This window comes from Paramacrobiotus metropolitanus, unplaced genomic scaffold (genome assembly GCF_019649055.1).
Source record: "Paramacrobiotus metropolitanus isolate TYO unplaced genomic scaffold, Prichtersi_v1.0 Parri_scaffold0000046, whole genome shotgun sequence".
Taxonomy (NCBI): Eukaryota; Metazoa; Tardigrada; class Eutardigrada; order Parachela; family Macrobiotidae; genus Paramacrobiotus; species Paramacrobiotus metropolitanus.
Genome location: NW_026570266.1, coordinates 894,262 through 915,436, shown reverse-complemented (window position 1 = coordinate 915,436; position 21,175 = coordinate 894,262). Strand labels below are relative to the sequence as shown.

Sequence of the window (21,175 nt, the reverse complement as noted above, 5' to 3'; positions counted from 1 at the left end):
GTCCGCTTCCACTATACGGAAACACCCGCTGAACAGTGTCGACGCTTTCTTGCAGCTGTCAACGACAGTTGTCCGGATGTCAGCCAACGTGTACATGACAAGGTCGTCGGCGTGCATGCGAACTGGGTACAGACTCTGCGTTATCCTTTGGGTTGGACCGCAATTCGATCGTTTTTGAAATTGTGAGTTTTGACGTAAGTTGTGGAAAGCGTGCTGTCTGTGATTATGACGCTGCTGCTCTTCGACAGGTTTAGCAGTTTCGGCCTCAGTCACGATTCACAATGGTGGGATGGAGTGGATTTGCGAGAACTCGATGTCTCCTTGGTTAGCCGGTTGGCCATGCACATACTGGACGGCTGTTATGTGAATTAAAGCTTTTGTGTCACTTGTCTGTCTTCCCGAATTTGCTCGTTTTTGAGTAGGCCTTCCTGGAGTCGGCTTTTAGTATTGAATAATATGTTGCTCGCGATTGACTAATCGGTAAAGCAGCGTCCTATAATGTGATGTGACCTCATTTTTCAATTTTAAACCACAACGGCAGCACCGTATTCTGCCCTGCGTTGAAACATTTATTACAAGCTTGTAGTTTTGCTGTTGGGCTTTGATGTTGACCTTGCACCGTGTTACACAGTAATAAAAATCACGACAACGGAAAGGCCGCAAAAAAAACTAAAGATGCGTTTGTTGTGACGAGGAAATCTGCTTTTAACCAGCTCTACTTTTCTTGCCTACAATATTTGATGTATTAAGTACCGAACAACACACCATTAGTTCGCTGTATGTCTCTCGAGCAGCTAAGCACTTCATTAACCTGCCAACCGCACAGAAGAAGTCTTATCTCCGGAAAGAACACCATTGGCACTGTTGCACGATTCGGTCTTGTTCGCCGCTGCACAACAATTTTAAACGTAGCTCCCAACTTTTAGCTCTTTACGGGTTACAGTAGTGTACACATACGTCGGACAATACTGCATTATCAGCAAAGACGTATAAGTTACGAGTAAGTATAGAAACCGAATGAACAATGAATGCATTACTTATCCGGAAAATCGTGAACTTTCAACTTACTGGCGCCAACACACGTCTAAACTGTGTTATGGGCGTGGAAATCGAATGTGCAAAGCCGACAGTGAATACGCTGATGTGGATATGAAAATGATAAGCGTATTCCCGTACGTACTATGTAGTACCTCGTCATCAGTAATTATTATTATTAATACAGCACCTTATCTCCTTATCGGTATTTTGCACAGAGTATTCAGAATGAGAAAACGATGCCGTCCGTAAAATATCACAAGGCACTCTTCGGCTCTGTTGATGCTGTTTCGAAATACTTTGCAAGGGTACAGTCGTAATTATTATATTTTGCTGCAGAGCTTAGCCACCGTTTGCATATCGCTTATCCGTTTGGCTTTTGCTTTCTCTAATGCATTGTGTTTTGCGATAAAGTTGGACAAACATCCGGCGGCAATATGGCTAATGGTAAGGGTACACTGTGTTAATATGTACTGTGTTCAAATTCTGAAGAACATATTAACACATTCTTTCGTTGCAGATACTGTAATTAAAGGTCAGTTTATGGTGCAAATACAATAATATATCCATAAATGAATGAGCGAAGTAGCCGTTTACTTAATAAGGTGCGCTGAAGCACCGGCATGAACTAATAAAAACCTTAACATAACTTTCTTGTAGACTGCTAATATAAAGTTATAAACTTGTTGCTAGCATTTAATTTTCCCAGATAAAACAAGCACACATTTTGCTGATCTGGGATGATTCGCGGTATAACTACTGTAACTGCATATTATAACTGTTTAGATCTGGGCAAGGATTTAAGCACAGACGATCTGTTCCTGGAGGCGCAGCAAATCCGGGAATGCATATACGACATCTTTCATAAACCCTTCAAAACCGGTGATGTATATCTGGACAACATTGCGTACGACAAGAATGGATCCGAAATAACTTATTCTCTGAAGAACACCACGACAGACTTACTCCCTATGTGGAACACCTGGCTGCAGAAACGATCCCCCAATGTGGTTTATATACCGCCGGAATGTCTGACCGCTCTACCAGACTCAACCGGTGACACCAGCAAAGTGGACAGCTGGACCATCGGGTGCCTGCTGGTACACTTACTAAACTGAGGAAATCCCTTGCAAATCAAGCGATTCTGGCCAAACAGCTCGGAAAAGGTTGTCTTCGAGCTGCATAAAGAGCCGCTACTAAAAAATCTGCAAGATTTTTACAAAGTCGATGGAGAGATAGGATTGGTCATCGGGCCGGAGATCCCACCCCTCCAAAATATGCCGGCTGCGTGTAAGGATTTCCTGGAGCATTCGCTTAACATTAACGCAGGGGCTCGCTCATCCCTCGCTGAACTCCGCGCCCATCCATTCGTTGATAGGAACAAATCACTGGAAGCGTTATACGCGCTGGAAAATCTGGGCGCTGAGACGTACTCAGTCTGCGAGGGCACAATGAAAATAATCAATACACAGAGACATTCGTTTCTCAACGATACAGCACAGTGCCGTCTACAGATTGGAGAGATCCAGCTGGTGGATAATCCGGACATGATCCCTGGGAAGATGGTGGAAATTTGGCGATTTCAGCTGCTAAATGAAAGCGCCGACCGGGAAACGTATAAGAAAGCTTTCGGGAAGTTGCTGAACTTGCTAACAACAACTTACTCCGACAATGAGAGAATCGGGCGTCTGCAGGCCGACAGTGTCAATGTTATTCACTTCTTTGCATGGCAGTTCGCTTCTCCGTTGAATCCGGGGTTCCCACCGGAGTTCCAAGTGTATGCTGAACTGTGCAGAGGTGAGTACTTCATGTTAAGGACATTGTGTGACTCCATTACACTGCGTGAAAAAATCCAGGAATTTTATGCTTATGTAAAACGTACGCATGCAAAAGCCGGTGCGAAGAAGGCGGCGCCAAAACCGGTTTCTTAACTTTCGTGTGATCAAAAAAGGCGTCGGCGCCTGACTTTTTTCGTGTGATCAAAATAGGCGTCAGCGCTGCCATTAAAAGTTTGGTTTCTTGCGGCGGTCCAGACTCCAGAGCAAAATTTCCTTCAGACATAAAACACTCAAACTGAGAAACGAAATGTGTTGTTTATGGTTGCAGGCGGGAATTTCGAGGATGCCGCCACGCATTTTTTACCGATCGTTATGATACAGAAGCTGTTGTATGAAATGCTGTGTGGCTTAGAATTTTTACACAACAATCGCATCGTTCACCGCAATCTGAACAGCCGTATAATCTTCTTCACGGTACCAGGTTTTAAGGGAACCGTGAAGATTGGAGGTTTCCATAACATGCGGCAGCTGGGAACGGATCACACGACTAAGCACGACATCAGTGCCCGCTCCGGCGATGACGGTCGTTTTGTCGCCCCGGAACTGGTTAACACGAGTAACGATTACGATATCGGACGTCGTAGCGATATATGGAGCGTTGGCTGTATCGCGCTGCACTTGCTAACCGGACAACCGCCCTTGTACAATGGTGCCAGAAACCAGCCCATGTTGCTAGAAATGGCTATCCTCTATCACTTGAACAACGAGAGCAACAACACCGGAAGACTCCCTAATATTCCAGATTCGTTACCAAAGAACACCAAGGAATTTGTTCTTCGGTGCCTAAAATTTAATCCAACAGAGCGGCTGCTTACGTCCGAACTGCTAGCACCCAATGGGCTACTTTCGCGTTTTAACAGTGACCCGGATAATCCTCGACGCTATCAGATCCAGAAAATCGAAACCTTATCGAAAGATACGCTCGATTACTGGACAAACAAGGTATTAGCCACAGTAGCACGACTAATGCACCCTACCAATTAATTTCTTGATATACCGATTTCTGTTCTATTATTAATTACTGCAATCGGTAAGGTGTCAAATAACGGCTTTTTTCGCCTCCCAAAAAATTGGCTGGGCCATAATTCAGTAACGCGGTATCTCAATATTCTTTCACGCTGCAGGTGTACCCATCTTCGACATGAGACACAGGCAGCCATAGCGCACAAATAGGCCGTCTAAGGGACAAAAAGGCAACCACTGAAGATGTTTTCCACAACCATCGTCGCATCCTGCTAAGCATAAAACGCTAACAATCACTCTTTTTCTACTAGTAAACAATGAAACCTTTGCGCATGGTGTTTTCTTTCATTTTCGTCGCGTACTACAATTTCTATTGCATCGACTCGACAGTTATAAGTTTAGGAAGGTGCGTTTCCGTGCACTATAACTAATAACATACAAAAACGCTAACGGGACGATTTCATGCCATGTACACCAAAAAATCTACTTCGTAATAACGTTTCAACCGGTATCGTAGATCTCACCGATGGTGCTACGTTGGCGTATTTATGGTAGTACACGGCCATCACGTATATCAAAAGGGCATTTGGCAGCTTCCACGTTTCATGCTGACGTTTTCGGTTAGTCTCGACTCTCGATGACTCTCACAATTTCCTTGACCGTAGGATTTTGCGGTCTCACTATGGCATGGTTCTCAAGAGTCTTGTTCAGTGTCTCTAATTCCGCTTTCGGTAGACATGTGGTTCTTTCCTGAAACTGTAATGCACAGTTAATAGTACAGCTCTATGCAAATATCAAGCAGAAGCAACGATTCCAACTGTTGATTGGATCATTATGGCATCGCTCTACTTCAGCTATCTTACATTTGCACTGGCAATAACTTTCTCCATAATTTTGTAGTACATAACCAGCCAGTGAGGATAACGGCCGGGTTTTGTGTTTCCGGCAATTCCCGTGCTTCCCTCCTCGATGGCTTTTAGGATAAGAGACGGTAAAGATTCCAAGGCGGCCAATAATCGCAGTTGTTCAGTGGTATTTACGCGCACACTAAATGCAAATAAGCTAATAATTCCTAGGTTAGTACACCGCTGCAGTTTTTGGCTGGTTGTTACTAACAGACGGAAACTACGGAGTACAGTCTACAGAGTCTTCCGCTTGCTTTGTAAATAGTTTCTTAGTAAATAAGACGACATAAGTAATATCGGTAGACTACCGATAAGTTAGTTTTAGATCGGTAGACTACCGATAAGTTAGTTTTAGATCGGTAGACTACCGATCTAAAACTACCGACGGTAGTTTTACATCCTACTCGTAGTTTGTGCGTTGAATGCAAAAGGGCAACCGACTGCGCAACGCTGCACATTTCCCGATTCTTACATAATCACGTCTTCTTCAGGTAACTTTCATACAGATCTCTGTACCGGAAAATCCTACGTTCTTCCACTTAAAGGGCCTTCGCTTTGCTTGAGCCGATTATTTGTACTTTGAAATTATCACAAACAGATTTCATACTTTGCTGCGCGGTTCAAAGAGCCAATGATGTGAGCGAACAGCTTCTGTCGAGCGACAACGTAGAATGGCCGTTCCAGCGTGAAATAATGGTTATCTTTCACCAGCGTAGCACAGGCATTTTTGGACGATACTGTTTCCTTTCCAATAACCAAATAATCATGCCCTCTGGCGAGTCGGGAGCAAAACTGCTCGTAAGTCTCACTCTCTCGGTTTGTAACATCCGGCCTCGCAGGCTGATGTTTTTGATGATTTTGTTTTGGCATACCGGTAATTGGAGTGTATTTAACAAATCCGCCGACCACCGGCACCAATTTACTAACTGCGGCTTGGTTCCCGATAAACGGACAACCGCGGAACTGTTCATTCTCTTTGCTGGGGAAATCTCCTGTGACCGCCTAGAATCAGCAGCAAGAGAAGTTGAAAAATCTCAACATCCTCGTAGCACTTTAGCATGAGTGCATCAATAAAACTGGGCGCCGTGCACGTCTCGGTGACCCTGGGCTTCTGAGCAGCATTTTGGCCGGTGTTATCCCAGGAAATCAAGCCAACTGCTTTGTGATCTGGTAAATGAGAAACTTATTTGACTGCAAAATTGTACGTACTATTCATACTGTATTACTATTACTACTGTATATATACTAATAGTATCGTCCTACTACTATTGTATTTACTAAATTACTATGTATTAGTCTCTACTAGTAAATACAGATGCTTCAGATCTAATAAGGAGAATAGTCTTACGATTTAACCCGTTCCCGTCCATCCCTGTCAAATGGCAGGGCGGCGAACTTTATTCCTCTGACGGCTCATAATGGAGGAAGCTTATGTTCAGTGATTTTATGTCACAGCAGGGATGTTGTTGGTTGTTTAAAAAAATTCGACCATCAGATGAACCACGTATGGGGCACACGACCAGTGACCAAAAATGACCGAAATGGCACTTTTTGGGTTCGCGGAGGTCTTGGCTGCTCCTGCCGCCTACCCGTTCCCCGATAATTTACAGATAAATCACTTACAAAGATCCTGTGGCTGACGTTACGAGAGCACCAAATGATTTGAAAAATAACCGGACAGTGGGCAAACAGGGTCATACAGAAATTTCCTGCCGAGTTTGACAGGGATGGGCATGACGCTACTTTAACAATAAAATTATAAATTTTGTATAAAATCTCAGAAACTTGGTAAAAAGTTACACAAGGAACCAAAAAATCAAGCAAAAATAGTGCTAAAAAGCCTTGTGTTTCGGTGGTCATTAAACTGACCAGCGGTCAACACATAGAGATATTTCAAAACTTCGTGTTTTTTGAAGGAAAATTGGGGTATTACTTACAAATACAAATTGTAAAATGTAAGAATAAATGTGACATTGCCAAACTGAAGCTGTTTGATATCTTTTTTTCATCGCCATTCCGTAGACTGCCATGTATAACCCTAAACGTAACCAAGAACTGCATACAGTAGCTTATGCTCTTCACCCTGTTCAGGATATGGTGTAATGATTTGATTTGCATACTGGGAGCGTAAAATTACATGAATGTATCTACATATCACCCTTTTTAATTCTGTGCAACATTTCTACGTTCTGTGAGTTGCATCTTGCAGTGACTTGTTGTTGTGGTATAAATGCGTGAAAGCGGAAATGACCTTGCCGGTAGTGCCGATATGCTATACAGCGTATACTGTAGCCTGTAGGTGAAATAAGGGAAGCTATCGCTGTATTTCTAGGGTAGGCAACTTTTAGACTGCTTAGTTTGTTTGTTCTTCAGTCATTGTACCATCTAAAAAATGAAAAGTTGACTGAAAGTCAAATTAAAGCAGGAAAAGGCAAGAAAGTATATTTGTACTGCAGTTACTACTGCAGTACAATACGGTATAACGGGCGCTTAACTGACAAAAATCACATATCTATTTGTGCTGATGTGTTTTCATCTGGCCAAGGGTCATTTTATATTACATAAACAAAATGTATTTTGCACTTTCGTTAGCTTATGGCCGCTCGGAAACATATTTTTTGCAATTGTATCATTTCTTGACCACTGGTCATCTCGATGACCAAAACGGTAGCTGAGAAATATAGGTCTTGTCAAAAGGGTTTTTTCAAGTGGTCGAGCTCCTCAATGCGATCTACCCACCGTTTCTATAAATTCCGGCGTATTTCCTGCCAAATGGCAGGATGCCCATCCCTGTCAGTTTGGCAGGCTATCGCCCTGCTTAACCTATGGTCAAGAAAATTCCCAAAAAATTCAGTTTTCTTGATTGAATTATTTGAGGAAGAACCACCAATTTTCAGCTTGCTATTCACGTTCCTTCTGGTAGCTGACTTTGGTGGGTTAACCATTCAAACCTAATAAGGAGAGCAGTCTTACGAATGCATGTTAGGATCTCTTCTGGCAAGGTATCCATCTGGTTACGGAATTCTTTGAGATACTCTGCAATGTCCGCTGTAGCCAGAACAGCGTTGACATGCCGGTAAAAGTGTTTAGGCAGCATGGGCCAAATCAGTTCAGCTTCCGCATCCGACTTCTTCCATTTTTCCGACTGCTTTTTGGGGAGTTCACTTGCGTCAACCACGATGCATAGCCGACTTTTTTCGAGCTTTATAGCCCGTAGATGATCGTGTTTCGAGGGATTTCCCTAAAAACGACGTTGAGTATTATCGTAGCAGGAGCGCAGAAAGAGCGATTATTACTCGTACCTGAACTAAAAGAATATCGGGAAAGGTCATCAAGGCCGGCCATTCTTTGGCCAGACAGTCGGCTTCGGCCAGAATAACAACAACCGGCGGATCAGCATGAACGGCGCGCAGCGGTTTTATGAAATTCACTAGCCCAATGGGGGCCGGGTCCCGGTCGGAGACAACGCAAATTACAATGTGTTGCTCCAGTGTGGATGGCAGCATGTTTTCCAGTTCGTTGGGAAACTGAGCAGACCCCACGAGCACAACAAAGCGTTTTTATGCTAATGCTGCCTGTTGTGATCATTTAGTATCCATTTACCTTAACCGGCATTTTGGCTTTTGGCAGCTGGTATCTCCAGTATTGTCCAGTTATATCGCAAGTCACATTTTGTGAGCCACATTCTTCAACGCTAAAAAAATTTTCACCATTGGTCTAGGGTCTAAGTTAGTCTACGTTTGACTCTTTTCTCATCTGGAGCCGGGAAGTGACCAGTTGAAGCCTCCTCTACACTGGGCCAGGTCAATTGCTCTGTGTAAGTCTTTCGCGACGCGCAAGCGGCAGTCGGGTAAAAAATCATGACCTCACGGCGCGAAAGCAGGTAAACGATTTGATTGGTAAACCAGAATTCTGGGATGGGTTTTCAGCTTACCCGTGCGTGTAACCGTTGCGCTTCGAAATCGAAGCGCAAACCGTTACCCAAACTACGAGTAACTCGTAACTCTCCTGCACAGATCAACAAAATTTTTGTTTGTTTGAACCAAAAGTGCATCCAGCTACCCAGATTGTCACTCCTAAACTCGGAATTAACTTTTTTGATGTAGTACCACATTAAAGCATCAAAAACAAAATTTTCGGTTCCACTTCAGTTATTCAGTTGTTCAATTTCTTTTTTGCCACGGAAGCGTACTCGACCTACGATTGGACGATAAATTTTTCGCTGAGTCATGGACAGATTTTTACACGTTTCTCCGTTACCCGACGCGCAATGGTTACCCAGATGCAATTGACCTGGCCCACTAGTCAATTCGCCAAAACTCATGCGATAGGAACATTTCTTAGTAAAGCAGTAAAGTGTGCTCATCCTAGAATTTTACAAATTGTGCTGAAATATGGATGCCAGATCACATCCCTTATTTTTAGAGTTTATTTTTATCATCAGCTTATAAATATGCTGTATTGATTGTTGACGAAATGGACACAGTCCATTTATTAACCGTAGTTACGGCTTTACCATTCAGTGTCCATGCTCAAGGGAATTCGGATTCGTGACGTGACATCTGGGGCATCGCTTTCCTGATTATTCGGCTGACCTGTTACGTTCTGTCCTGCGCTTGACGATGGAACTCTGTCATCTGCCAAAACCGTCCACTTCTTAGAGCGCGCAACTCGGTCCAGCTCGTTGCTGGATGAAGTGGTAATGATGAAAAATTTGGCGCCTGGTTGCAGAATGAGATATTTCTGGGGATACAAATGATATTCACCGCCTTGTTGAACGGCAAACAGGGCGCCATAGGGTTCAAATGCGATCTATGGTGACCAAAAGTTAATCGTCATAAGCTGTTGCAGATCGCTAAGAGAAATCCAAAGAAACCCAGTATACCCGTGCGTCTTCATAGGTCGCGTTGATGACATCTGAAAGACCAGGCCTCGGTATATTCGACGATACAGGTGCCGGTCCATCTGGGTGTAGCGAAAGCAATTCTATCTCTTCACTGGATTTCTTGGAATTTTGGTTCCTGCGTATTTTGTTGTATGTTGCACGATCATCTGACTCTACATTAACATTTGTCTGAGTTGGAGTGTTAACCGACGCCGTTGCAGTTGGCGACCTAGCGCCCAAGTTATTACTAAACATGTTCGAACGCGCGGAAATCGTTGTAGGATTCGGCAGGTTGACTGCTCTGACAGTGGGACCAGCCTCTTCACCAAACCACTGGTTGACGAGCAGAGGAAAATTTGGTGCAAAGTATCGTTGTGCCAAAAGAGCGAATTGAATTTCTGCTGTGCAGATTATCTGGTCGCTTTTGCGGCACCAAAATGGAATGTGATGGAACTTTTCCTAAAATGGTTCTTCTGATAATATCTTTCGTTGTCCGTCTTTTTCACAAAGTTCTTTCCTTTTTGCTAGCTTACCTTGTTTTCGAACATTAGGATCTTGACGATTACTCTTGTGTTACGATGTCGTTGTTTCACCTTGTTGACTCGTAAGAAGTTGCAGTGATCCTCTTCGGCAAAGTTGGAAGCGTTTTCATTGGCGAAGAACAGAGCGCACTGACAATTGTCAAAAACGTGATTTTCCATATCTTCCTTCTCAAAAAGCGAGCCGGTTATAACGGTTAATCTGTCTTTGTGCTTTCCAGCCACTGTATGCATTTCTTCGATGGCCGCATCGGAAGCATTGGGGCTGTTACGAAAACAGCTGTATATTTCTACATTAAGGGAGGTGGGCCGGTATATGGTACCAAATTCGTGTACGTGCACGAAAAGTTTCGCTTTCGCGCACTCCCAAACACATTTTTGTTTCGGTTTATGACGTTTTGTAGCCGGAAGATTTGTATACACTGGCGTGAAAACCGTTTGTGCGCGCAACATCCGGTTCGGGAGTCATGGCTTTTAGAAAATTCCAAAAAGTTTAAATGCGTTCCGGTATACCAAAAGTCTCATTACGGACCAATCTCTCTCAAATTTTGCACATAAATGCACATGGCCATGAGGCATGAAGCTCGTTTTTACACCGATCCAGACTTCGATGATTTTTTTCCAATTTTAAAATGAATTTTAAATTTTTGAAATTCATTTTAAAATTTGAAAAACATGCTAGAACAGTGGATCGGTGTAAAAACATTCTTCGTGGTTATGTGCATTTATGTGCAAAATTTGAGGGAGATCGGTCCATAATGAGACTTTTGGTACACCGGAACGCATTTAAACGTTTTGGAATTTTCTAACAGCCATAACTTCCGAACCGGATGTTGCGCGCACAAGCGGTTTTCACGTTAGTGTATTATTTATTTGTTCTATGTATACAAATCTTCCGGCTACAGAATGTCATAAACCGAAACAAAAAAGTGTTTGGGAGTGCGCGAAAGTAAAAGTTTTCGTGCATGTAGTACAAGAATTTGGTGCCATGTACCGGGCCACTTCCTTAACAAGACGTATTATATTTGCGATGTTTTTCTCACTCTAAAAGCACAACAATGTTCTCTCCAGGATTTGTTGAGCGGAATCTCTCGGCAAATTGCTCAACCGCCAGAGAATTAATCGAGCCGAGCAATAATATGAACCTAAAATTTATCTACGTAAGTCACCAATCGTGGCTGCAAAACAGTTGGAATAACTTACTTTGTGTCCTTTCTCGTGCGTACTGCACTAAATGAATGGATTCGTAATATTTTCGGCAACTGCTTTAACATTTCCGGAATAATTTGCGATAGGAAAATCTGCAATGGTTGTTGTATGGATTCAGGTTTTTGTAGATCAAGCTAATCAGTAAAGTGGTAAAAATACTGATACGGACAGTAGAAAATTTAGCTACGCACCAGAGTAACTGCTTGGGCAACATAAACCGAAATCTTCGCGATTTCTGTTTCGAGTGTTGTCGATGTCAAGTCCAGAAACACGAGCTTGCCGTATAGGAAGGTCACTAACTTTCCGAAGGTCAAGTCTTTTTGTCCATTATAGGTGGATACCCATGGATCGCCCAATGTTTCTACCTGTAGGCAGAAAGCGTACATTTCTCGTAAATACGGAAAGATACTACGTACACGAATAGCAATGTCCAAGGTTTAACCAACTCTAACCAACTGAACCCATGCTGCTAAGGCTAAAAAGGAGCAGGCAATCCATGTTATTCTTCGCATAACGGTGCCGGTGGCAATGGGTAGCTTTCGAAAGATGCGGATGATCTCGTCGCACAGCCAAGTGAAACAAAACACGCGAAGAAATTGCAGACCTAGGATCGATGTTCTCACGTTAGTAATAGTTATCATGGTATACCTGTACAGTTGTACTGATGGCTCACTTTAATGGGCAACAGCCACCAAGATAACAATGATTGCAAGCGCCGGTACACTACTTGCTAGTTATATTTAAACACCGAAAAAACAACAAAAAAATCTACTGATGGCTTACTTGTAGCCGTGACGTTCCAGTAAGCCAGTGGTTCAGCACGCCAGCGCAATACAATAACAAGTTCGTAACACAACAGCGGGAAATTGGCAACATTTGCGAAGAATTCCCAGTCACGAATTGCGCTCCATATCCGTTCTCTCAGACAAGTTGGTTCTTTGCAACACTCGTCCCGGTGGTCTGTGGCAGGGCTTTGGCAAAATACCGTAACTTTGCGTGCTCCGCGACACGGTCCACAGCATGTCTTAGATGTCTATAGTCAAAACAGAGGCAATCGACAGGTTGTGATTGTAAGAACGGACGCCAAATCCGGCCGGTCTATCAGGACGTCCGGCAGAGGACCAAGTAAACGACCGCCGTAGATTTTGACCACCCATGATTTTTTGTGTTATCAGGGTTAACAAACTGCTGAGAGCGTGTTTTCGATCCGAAAACTAAACTCAGATTACGAGATATAGCCGAAAGTTTTGGTCGAGGCGACACCCGATCTATTGCCAAGGGGTATCCCTGCCAAACGTGACAAGCGTTTTTGTCCGATGTCCAAATTTTGCCACATCGAAGAGAACGACAATCTACGGTTTGGTTTGTGGTAGACTACTAAATAGAGCCCCACCTGGTCGGAAAATCGTAGCCACTAGTACTAGGATAGAATAACGCTCACAGTTGAACGGAACAACACTTTGCTAAATATCGTGGCCCGACCAAAGCTATCGACTTGGTGTCGTATTCCAACTAAAAGGTCCGACTGAACTTAATATGCCGACCATATATTCCCTGACAAACGTTTCGGTCACAACTATCTGTCTCAGAAACAAAAAATTTAATGTACAGCGGACGTTTGTTTGCCCAGGATGTCTTGTTCGATTACACAAGAAGCAACTGCGCTCCAGTTAAGTTTATGTATGTTTCACGCGACTTAACCAAGTTTCGGGGCCACGAAGCGCACCTTTATCAGCTTAAATACCAATAGGAGCAGAAGCACAGCGTTCAAAATGGCATCAACAACTATCGCGTATCGAGTGTCTGGTAAGGTTCTGTGGTGCCATCCATGATACAGTTTCCTTAAAAATAAGAAAGAAAAACCTATATTTTGCTCCAAGCTAATCGTTATACGTAATTAATAGACGCTCTGGGTTACCAGATACTTGTCGACGGAAATGCGTAACTTACGTATCATCCCTAAAATACGACTGGAAGAAACTGAAGTAGAGCGAAGCTAAACTGAATCCGAACACAACCAATCCTCGCCAATCGGCTTGTTTGAATGTGGTCTTTAAAAAGGATTTTGCGTCTTTGATTAACAGTTTACATCCGTACTGCCGCGCCGATACAATCAAGTAGTAACCGATGCCGATTGCAGTCAACGCTACAAATATTCCGATGGAGGCGATGTACGAAGTCCATGGCAAACATGCCAGCGCACTGGTTCTATAGCGACATCAGAACGATCACGGGTTATTTTAATAAACGAAATACTCGCAACTTGCGAGTCACAAGTCTAAACGACCAAGTTTTGACATATGTAACTATGTGTTTGCTACATAAGGGAGAGAACGGAATACCTAGCTTCCATTCGTGACTATCAAACTTACACTGTCGCATTCTCCGGTTCGATAAGACGACACAGTCCATGATCTAAGAGGTTTTTAAAAATATCTGTAGGAGAGGGTAGAATCGCAGCCATGGAAGCGTCTGTTATTATTGGCAGCAAAAAAGTCGATGTTTATTTGGTTAGGAATAACTCGGATGTTGTTTTCGTAGTCGATTTATGCGTTTCAGGCTGGCTCATCTTGTGCCGGTGGCCGGAACAATAAGTAAAAATCGCCAATTTACTCCATATTATTTTACAGACGGTTAAATTCCTGCTACCACGGATCGATGGTAAATTTCAGAATATGCTGAAAATTGCATTCAGGGAAACATTTTGAACGAGACACGCATGCGAATTCATTATTATGGAAGCCGGAAGGTGACAGTCTAACTGGCATTACAAATTTACAACCAAAGCGCTGCAGTGTATCAGATTGCCGATATTGACACAAGGCCGCAGTAAACATTACGAGCGATAACGTCTACGCGAGTAGTGTGAGGGTATTTGCGCAGACCTTGAAATGTGTAATTAGCCGTGAGAATACCAAGTGCCGGAATTATACATAACCCAGAATTTGTAATGCTTATGCCGGTATGTATGCACTCTGGCTCCACATTAACGTTCACGCTCTTTTGGCTCGCAGGTTTTCAACAGGAAATAAACTATACTTGTAATCTTCATAGTTATGAGATGGTTGATAACAAACCTACTGTTAATACTCGTAGGTAACTAGCGCAAGAACTGCGTGTAGTAACAGTGAACAGCGTAATCGGCGCAAGCGGTTCTGTTGCTTCTGCAGCTATAAACGAAGTTGCTGAAGAACGCAAGCGCCCGTGCAATTACAATGCAATCTTTATAATTTTTTTTATTAAATCAACTTTTTAGTCTTATCCCTGTAAAGTGATGCCAAAAGTGCGGTCGGCAGAGAATACTTACAATAACTATCGTAGTGTTTAGGCAAATAAGCGATGCCTTGTGCTGCGTATGTAGTAAAAGGCGGTAGAATTCGCTACTTAGAAAAGAATGTCAATCATTTACGCCGTAAACTTTCAGCACAAGCGTTGTACGAGAAATTCAATCACATACCAAGTCGTGGTTGTTAAGACTGAAGAAGCAAGCAGTTTAACAAGAGGAGGAGACGATGAATTGCCACTGTGTGGAAAACAAGCGGATTCCTATTTTGCAGTTTCTGGATTTGGAAGATTCGCGGAGTTAGCATCGCTACCCACGACAGCCGAACTAACAGTGATACCATCGCAACGTGCTGATGCGAAAAATGAAATGCGAGAACTGCGAATGCTGTTGCAACCGTTGGTGAATGCATCGAGCGAGGATAATAAACATGTCCAGAAGTATTACGGCGTCAGTTATACATCCGGGACACCGGGATTAACCACGTGCTACATTTTAACCGAAGAGTGTGAAGGTAAACAAACTTCGGTGTAAATACAGAAAAACATCTTATTTGGTAAATTTGCGATATTTTTGACTTTTTTGTTGCTTCCGTTGAATTTGCTGCTATAGCAAAGAATACAGAGGCTGAGAACGCTTCCGATGCAAAACATCTGGAATTGTCGTATGCGATACGGAATAGCGTCTGTTATTATTAAAAGAGACCATTATTTTTAGGATTGCCGCTGGATGAATCAGCGCATGGCAAACAACCCACTGATTACAAAGTCGTACGATATGCAGCACAGATACTAGACGGTCTGCAGTTTCTTCACGACCAACAGATTATCCATCTAGTCTAGATATTAAAGCAGCGAACATTGTTGTCGCTTCAAACGGAGAAACGCTGAAGATCACTGGTCTGACGATGGCTAAACACTTCAGCGGATCATCCACACCTCCACGACTTATCGAGAATGCGACAGGCACGGTGCCGTTTGTTTCGCCCGAGATGGCAGCACTGTCGGACGCCTCGCAGAATCATACAACACACGTTGGCCGGAAAACCGATATTTGGAGCTTTGGCTGGGTCATTGTCCACATGATAGAAAAAGGTCGCCCTCCTCGTTTAAGTGGTTAGGAGGACGAGAGTGAGGACGGGCAAAAGCCGCCAGCGAATTTCAAGGAAATACACCGCTACTTCACAGTAGGTTGCCGACCATGCTACACACTAGAGAAGAGTAGTCTTTTAGGACCAATTATCAAGGCCTGCTTTGCTTCCGACCAGAAGAAGCGGTCCTCTGCTGCGCAGCTCATCAGTCGTCTTCAGGAACTATACTACTTTCTCTTTTGCAAAATTACACCAAAATTTAAACTTATGGAAGTGCAGCGGTTTAAAGTGGAACGTTATCAGCTTGACCGGGTGATCGAAAAACCAGACCAAGAACAACATACTGAGTCTTCCGATGCAAAAATTATTCTTACCGAGAGCGACGGCAAGGAGGATGAACTGCTACGAAAGCTGACGCTTCCGGAAATGGTCGGAAACAGCAATCCACCCGGTTGGGCTTCTGTTATATCGTCGGCTAAAGAAGGTGACCTGCAACAGAGAGTAGTGCTTGAAAACAAACATAAAGTATTCCAACTGCTTATTGAAGAAATTGCGCCGCAAACCAAAAACATTATACGTCATTATGAAGTGAAACCGGAGAACCCGACGACCGATTTGCGAATATTCACGGAAAACGAAGGTATTATAAACAATTTGCTGGACATATAATTTTGGTAGTTGACGTAAAACCGATCTAGCCCTTGTTTAGTTTGATGTCAAGCCTTATTGTGTTTTAGGCGCGTACACTATTCTGTCGGACATGTTAGTGACGCGACAATTTAAAACCGTCTTGATTCCTGACTTCACTGGTCAGATACTGAATGGACTAACAGTGCTAAATCAGTACGGCATTGTGCATAAGGATATCCGCTGTTCTAACATCCTGGTGGATAAAATCACCAATATCGTAAAGATCGCCCATTTCGAAAAAGCATCATACCATCGTTGGGATTCCAATTTGGGAACGTCCATCCAGTATCCGGAAGGGTCGTCGCGCTTTGCTTCCAAGGAAATGCAGCAACTGCTGGCGTTTGATACCATCAGCGGCCCGGCTGCAGTTGGACCGGCGACGGATGTGTTCAGTTTGGGCTGTGCGGTGATTGAAATGTATACACGAAAACCTCCCGAGTGGGTGTACGAAGAAAATGGAAAACGGAAAGAGTACAGCTTTGCTCAGAGTGAGACGACCGAAGTGGATTTCGTTCGACACATGCACGCACTATGGAAGCGCCAGGCTATGCCGGATGACAGCCGCATTGTCGATGCAAAACAGCCCGAAATGGCAGTAAAGGCGCGAGCCTTTGTCGCGCTCTGTTTTGGGCCGGCTAGGGGACGATCCTGCGAATCGTTAAAGTTTCATTCGTTTCTTAACCCCACCTTATGAGCACTAAGGTCTATCTGTTATCCGACCTAAAAGGCTTGTGCAGCGAGACTACCAGCGCCTGATTACGCCGCTAGTTAAATCCGCGGTGTTGCCGGTGCAATTAAGCAAAAATGTTTGTCCAATAAAAAAAATAAAAAAGAAAAACTAATAAAAACCCCATGAAATAAAACTCCAAAAAATGACAACATATCATTTTTATCATATTTTGTGTTAGCCTATGGAGTCGGATCTGCCTAATCATATATCTGTCAAAACCTGCACCTTTATAAATTATCACCTTTAAATATGGAGAACATTAGCCATTTTAGTTATGCCAATGCCAACGTCAAACAGAACAGATAGAAACCAAACCTTTACTGTCAAAGTATGTGATCCAGAACAATAAGAATTTGGCCATATGCGAAACAGTACACCAGTGATAGTACTTCTAAACTACCCGGCAAAATTCAAAATAATATGTACTTGTACGTCGCATTGCGTAGTTACTTGTTTTACGTATTTTTTTTCAGTACTCGTACACAACATCGCAACGTGCATGTCCGCACTGCGAGAGCAGCTCTCGCAGTGCGGACGCTTGAGTTACAGACAATGTGAAAATTAACCATATTATTGCTTTAAGAAACTGTGCTTTTTTATCATCGTCTCTGTTGACTGTTTTTGATAAATTCCCGTGCATGTATCTGTACTCGACTATGGCAGTACTGTACTACCTTGTATATGTACAGTAATCACAACGACGAAGCAGAAACCGATCCATCCATGTCAAAGCGAGCCACTGGGACTGTCCGGTATAAACAATACGCGGCCAGATGGCATGACTCTCGTTCCTGTACGTGATGGCGAAGCGCTCGTTTGGGACGCTACATCTTGGGACACAGTAGCCTTATCGCACGTGCGGGCAAGCGCGAGTGCATCCGGCAGTGTTGCGCTTTTGGCCGAAGACAGTAAACGTCGTAAGTACGCATTTGTGGAAGAAATGGGATATCTGCTTTATCCCCTGGCGGTCGAGACCTTTGGAACTTTTGGTCCGGCATTTGCGGAGCTTATTCGCTTCGTTGGCAGAAAGATTCGCGACGCCACAGGGGAGCCCCGTTCTACTGCACTTTAAAGCAGCAGATTTAGCCTAGCAGTTGTAAAAGGAAATATTGCTGCTGTTTTGGGCAATTTGGGTATGCGTTCTAAAATGACTGACAGCGCTAACGACTTTGGTTGTTTTTTTAATGTTTAAAAGTAAATCATTTTGCGTTGTATTCTGCGTATGCGCTTTTTGTTGTATTGATGGCTTTTGCCCAATAAAAGAGATTACAACTGATCCACTGTTCTAACACATTTCCCCACTCAAAGAGTTGTCAAAAGACACGTGTATTAATGGCAGCGTTCATACGCGCTTGATAACAAGGGATTCATTCCCGAACGTAAACTTTGTCACTCGTGCCTGCTGGCGTTTCAACTCAGTCCGCATGTGGCCTTGACACTGAGCGCCCATGTTGCACTTTTAATCGAGGTATCCCGGCGTACGGCTAAATGCGGTCCGCTTAGCAAATCAGTGGGCCATGTCTTTGATACCACAGCGAGAACAGTTGGATTTGTCCGAAGAAACTGGATTGCGGCGGATATCAAAGGTCACATTGCCCTGTTGTCTGAAGTCAAAAGTGTCCACGACGTTCTTGGGAATTAATAACAAGCGGTTGTGATTCGATGTACGTTCAGGAGAAACAACGGCCCGCTTCGTTATAGAGTTTCCAAGGGCGGATGCTGCGAATCGGCTTCCACCAAAATCTTTCAAAAAACTAGTTGGACAACATCACACTTATTTTTAATTGTGAGAAATTACTAGTAAAACCTTAAACCAACTAATTCTTGGATCACCGGTTACGTGACACTCCAGTCAAACACGTACAAAGAATTTACGCCCATCTACAGTGTGCTGAGTTTCAAAAGGGTTTCTAAAGCGTTAAGCTCAATAGTGCGGATGTGGTTGTTACGAATGTCTAGTTCCCGAAGGGCATCAAAAATAGGAGAAAGGGTCGGTCTGGATCCCGATTTTTGAATAATGTATGTGCTGACGAAGATGACTGTCTAGTTCCGCCCAATAGGACGTCGATGGCCGCTCGGCTTCGTCTTTCCGCCTGGAAGCCAATCAGAGTCATGTCCCCCATCCACATGTTGGAGAAAGGGCGGTGGCAGTGGGGCCGATGGCGTAGGTGGATTGGCACTGGTCGGGCAGTCAAGAATGAGGTCATTGACCCAAGGATACCTCTACTGTATGCTACTGGTGTTAGAGTACAGAATACTCGTCTTAAAATTTCCTGGTATTTTCAAAGGCACATGGCTGCATGTCAGCTGATAGGGCCCGGTGAAGTGGCAGAGAGATGCGGGGATTAAGGCGCAATCTTGGGATCTCCGGGATTCGCGTTCCATAGACCTTTTGCCGAACTCAGCAAAAGAATCAGAAAGAAAGAGTCGCACCATTATCTGCAAAAATGGTTCACGCCTTATAAAAATAACGTTATGGCAGAATTTATTGTGCATTAAGCATTATGTGTACACAAAGTCGCAGCAGAGCTGCCAAGAAAAGCAACATCTGGCACTTGACAACAACAACAAAACAACAACATCAATCCCGGTCAGCCAATCTAAACGCTAAAAACCATGCTCGTTGTCCCTAATATCGTTAAATGTTCCGAGGATTGACACTGCACTCTATTATATAGCTTACCTACAGTAAGTATTATATAGTTTAGCTACAAAGCAGTGTAGGTGTAAAACCTACTCGAAAATATGAAATGAGTTGGACAGGCATCTTGTGCTCTTACAGGCTTTAGCTACATGAAGGGCATAGTGTATTATGTACAGTATTTGTAGTGGCAGATTAGTGAGTTAAGCCCAAAGAACATTTTTCAAACTGAACTGCATGACAGCAATAAATACAACAAATAAATGTAATAAATACAACAAATAAAATAAATAATAAATACAAATAAATGTAATAAATACAACTTGCTCGTAACTTCAAAGTTACCTATTGACGTGAATTAAAGACCTAACACAGTGAAGTGGGTACTGTATCCACTTGTCCGACCACGTCCAGTCGGATAGAGCGACTCTGTCTCAAACTGTTACGGAAGATGGTAGAAGATTACGTTGATCTGGTATGAAGTAGGAAAGGAAAAGAAGAAGAGGTCCGGGTCCTGCAAACACGAGAAATACACACACGACGGAGAAGTATACGTTACCTGTCCGACGCTAGATGTTAGCAGAAGCGATAAGAGATATCCATCAACCTGGCGCTACAGGGCATGAAGATCGAAGGGACCGAAAGGTCAAGGCAAACAAGTGGGATCAAGTGGGTAACCTGTTACGTCACGAGACTATCCGAAGATGATAATGCACGTCGACGAAGTAGAGGAATGACCCCTGACAATAGGTGAAAGGTCACCCAGAGGTCAGTTTGAACAGCCTCACTTGGAAAGAGAAGACCAGAGCAAAAGCCTGAAGTTAATCAGATCGAGTAACAAGACTCTACTTTTGTTGGGATTACAACTCTTGACATTTGTGTGGGCGACGAGCGCCTTATATAGCCGTTGGCACCGCAAGTGCTGGCTCTTCGTACGCGCAGGTACGGGTCTGAGAACAATAGGGATTTAGAATCTAACCAATAAGAGACATCTAAGGACACGTGGACTAATCACACCGCTGCACAACTACACGTGGACAAATGAGAACATCAGGTCAACTAATACACTAGAACAATAGGTTGAGCTACGTCATCGAAGCGCGGTCACGTCGAAATGGCAAGTCGCGGTCAAAGTTCTCTGCTGGGGATTTCTGAGAAGTCGAAGTAGAGACTCGGGGTCAGGACTCGCGTAGAAGATGTAGTAAAGCCTAAGCCTTAGTTGTAGGGGTAGAAGTAGTAAAGTAGTACCGATGTGTACTAAGGGACGCCAGTACACGTCACTATGTATAAGCTTCGCGATAGGAATTTCTTGGCTCCGAGTGTAAATGGTTCTGCTGGCGAATGCTGGTTTATTTTAGCGTATCAGC

At 43.6% G+C, this 21,175-nt stretch overlaps 3 protein-coding genes across 9 annotated transcripts; 2 read left to right on the top strand and 1 right to left on the bottom strand.

Annotated features, from left to right (window-relative positions):
- The first annotated feature begins 1,319 nt into the window (after positions 1-1,319).
- On the top strand, positions 1,320-4,245 carry LOC129591439 (mitogen-activated protein kinase kinase kinase A-like). 4 transcript variants are annotated; one of them, XM_055487095.1, is made up of 4 exons: positions 1,320-1,482; positions 1,822-2,832; positions 3,142-3,815; positions 3,998-4,245. In XM_055487095.1, exons 2-4 carry the CDS (start codon positions 2,313-2,315, stop codon positions 4,016-4,018), a joined length of 1,215 nt encoding a protein of 404 aa, XP_055343070.1. In that variant the 5' UTR covers positions 1,320-1,482; positions 1,822-2,312; the 3' UTR covers positions 4,019-4,245. The 4 variants fall into 4 exon arrangements, with proteins under 4 accessions (XP_055343070.1, XP_055343072.1, XP_055343071.1 ...); XM_055487097.1 differs by having other exon boundaries at positions 1,320-1,497; XM_055487096.1 differs by lacking the exon at positions 1,320-1,482 and adding an exon at positions 1,488-1,570.
- Positions 4,083-14,250, bottom strand: LOC129591438 (uncharacterized). Of its 4 annotated transcripts, XR_008690838.1 has the most exons (17): positions 13,747-14,250; positions 13,325-13,582; positions 13,101-13,215; positions 12,158-12,407; positions 11,827-11,978; positions 11,566-11,739; positions 11,369-11,466; positions 11,209-11,310; positions 10,160-10,430; positions 9,627-10,085; positions 9,258-9,553; positions 8,345-8,435; positions 8,044-8,268; positions 7,706-7,982; positions 5,349-5,735; positions 4,700-4,883; positions 4,083-4,592 (listed from the first exon to the last, which is right to left on the bottom strand). XR_008690838.1 is itself a non-coding variant. In XM_055487093.1 (16 exons), the coding sequence occupies exons 1-15, from the start codon at positions 13,836-13,838 to the stop codon at positions 6,139-6,141; spliced, it is 3,039 nt and encodes a 1,012-aa protein (XP_055343068.1). In that variant the 5' UTR covers positions 13,839-14,250; the 3' UTR covers positions 5,783-5,908; positions 6,090-6,138. The 4 variants fall into 4 exon arrangements, 3 of the variants coding, with proteins under 3 accessions (XP_055343067.1, XP_055343068.1, XP_055343069.1); XM_055487093.1 differs by lacking the exons at positions 4,083-4,592; positions 4,700-4,883; positions 5,349-5,735 and adding exons at positions 5,783-5,908; positions 6,090-6,326 and having other exon boundaries at positions 7,715-7,982; XM_055487092.1 differs by lacking the exons at positions 4,083-4,592; positions 4,700-4,883 and having other exon boundaries at positions 5,591-5,908; positions 7,715-7,982.
- Positions 14,251-14,530: 280 nt separating this feature from the next.
- On the top strand, positions 14,531-17,193 carry LOC129591506 (uncharacterized). The gene is made up of 3 exons (XM_055487177.1): positions 14,531-15,171; positions 15,375-16,387; positions 16,485-17,193. Exons 2-3 carry the CDS (start codon positions 16,015-16,017, stop codon positions 17,129-17,131), a joined length of 1,020 nt encoding a protein of 339 aa, XP_055343152.1. The 5' UTR covers positions 14,531-15,171; positions 15,375-16,014; the 3' UTR covers positions 17,132-17,193.
- The last annotated feature ends 3,982 nt before the right edge of the window (positions 17,194-21,175 follow it).

Excerpts from the sequence above, each read along its gene's own strand:
- LOC129591439 (XM_055487095.1), top strand. The coding sequence starts at position 2,313 with ATGCCGGCTGCGTGTAAGGATTTCCTGGAGCATTCGCTTAACATTAAC. Across the intron at positions 2,833-3,141 it reads GTATGCTGAACTGTGCAGAG|GCGGGAATTTCGAGGATGCC; the intron begins GTGAGTACTTCA and ends TTATGGTTGCAG. Across the intron at positions 3,816-3,997 it reads TCGATTACTGGACAAACAAG|GTGTACCCATCTTCGACATG; the intron begins GTATTAGCCACA and ends TTCACGCTGCAG.
- LOC129591438 (XM_055487092.1), bottom strand. The coding sequence starts at position 13,838 with ATGGCTGCGATTCTACCCTCTCCTACAGATATTTTTAAAAACCTCTTA. Across the intron at positions 11,979-12,157 it reads CTGGAACGTCACGGCTACAA|GTCTGCAATTTCTTCGCGTG; the intron begins GTAAGCCATCAG and ends CATCGATCCTAG. Across the intron at positions 8,436-9,257 it reads TTGAGCATGGACACTGAATG|CGTTGAAGAATGTGGCTCAC; the intron begins GTAAAGCCGTAA and ends AAATTTTTTTAG.
- LOC129591506 (XM_055487177.1), top strand. The coding sequence starts at position 16,015 with ATGGAAGTGCAGCGGTTTAAAGTGGAACGTTATCAGCTTGACCGGGTG. Across the intron at positions 16,388-16,484 it reads AATATTCACGGAAAACGAAG|GCGCGTACACTATTCTGTCG; the intron begins GTATTATAAACA and ends ATTGTGTTTTAG.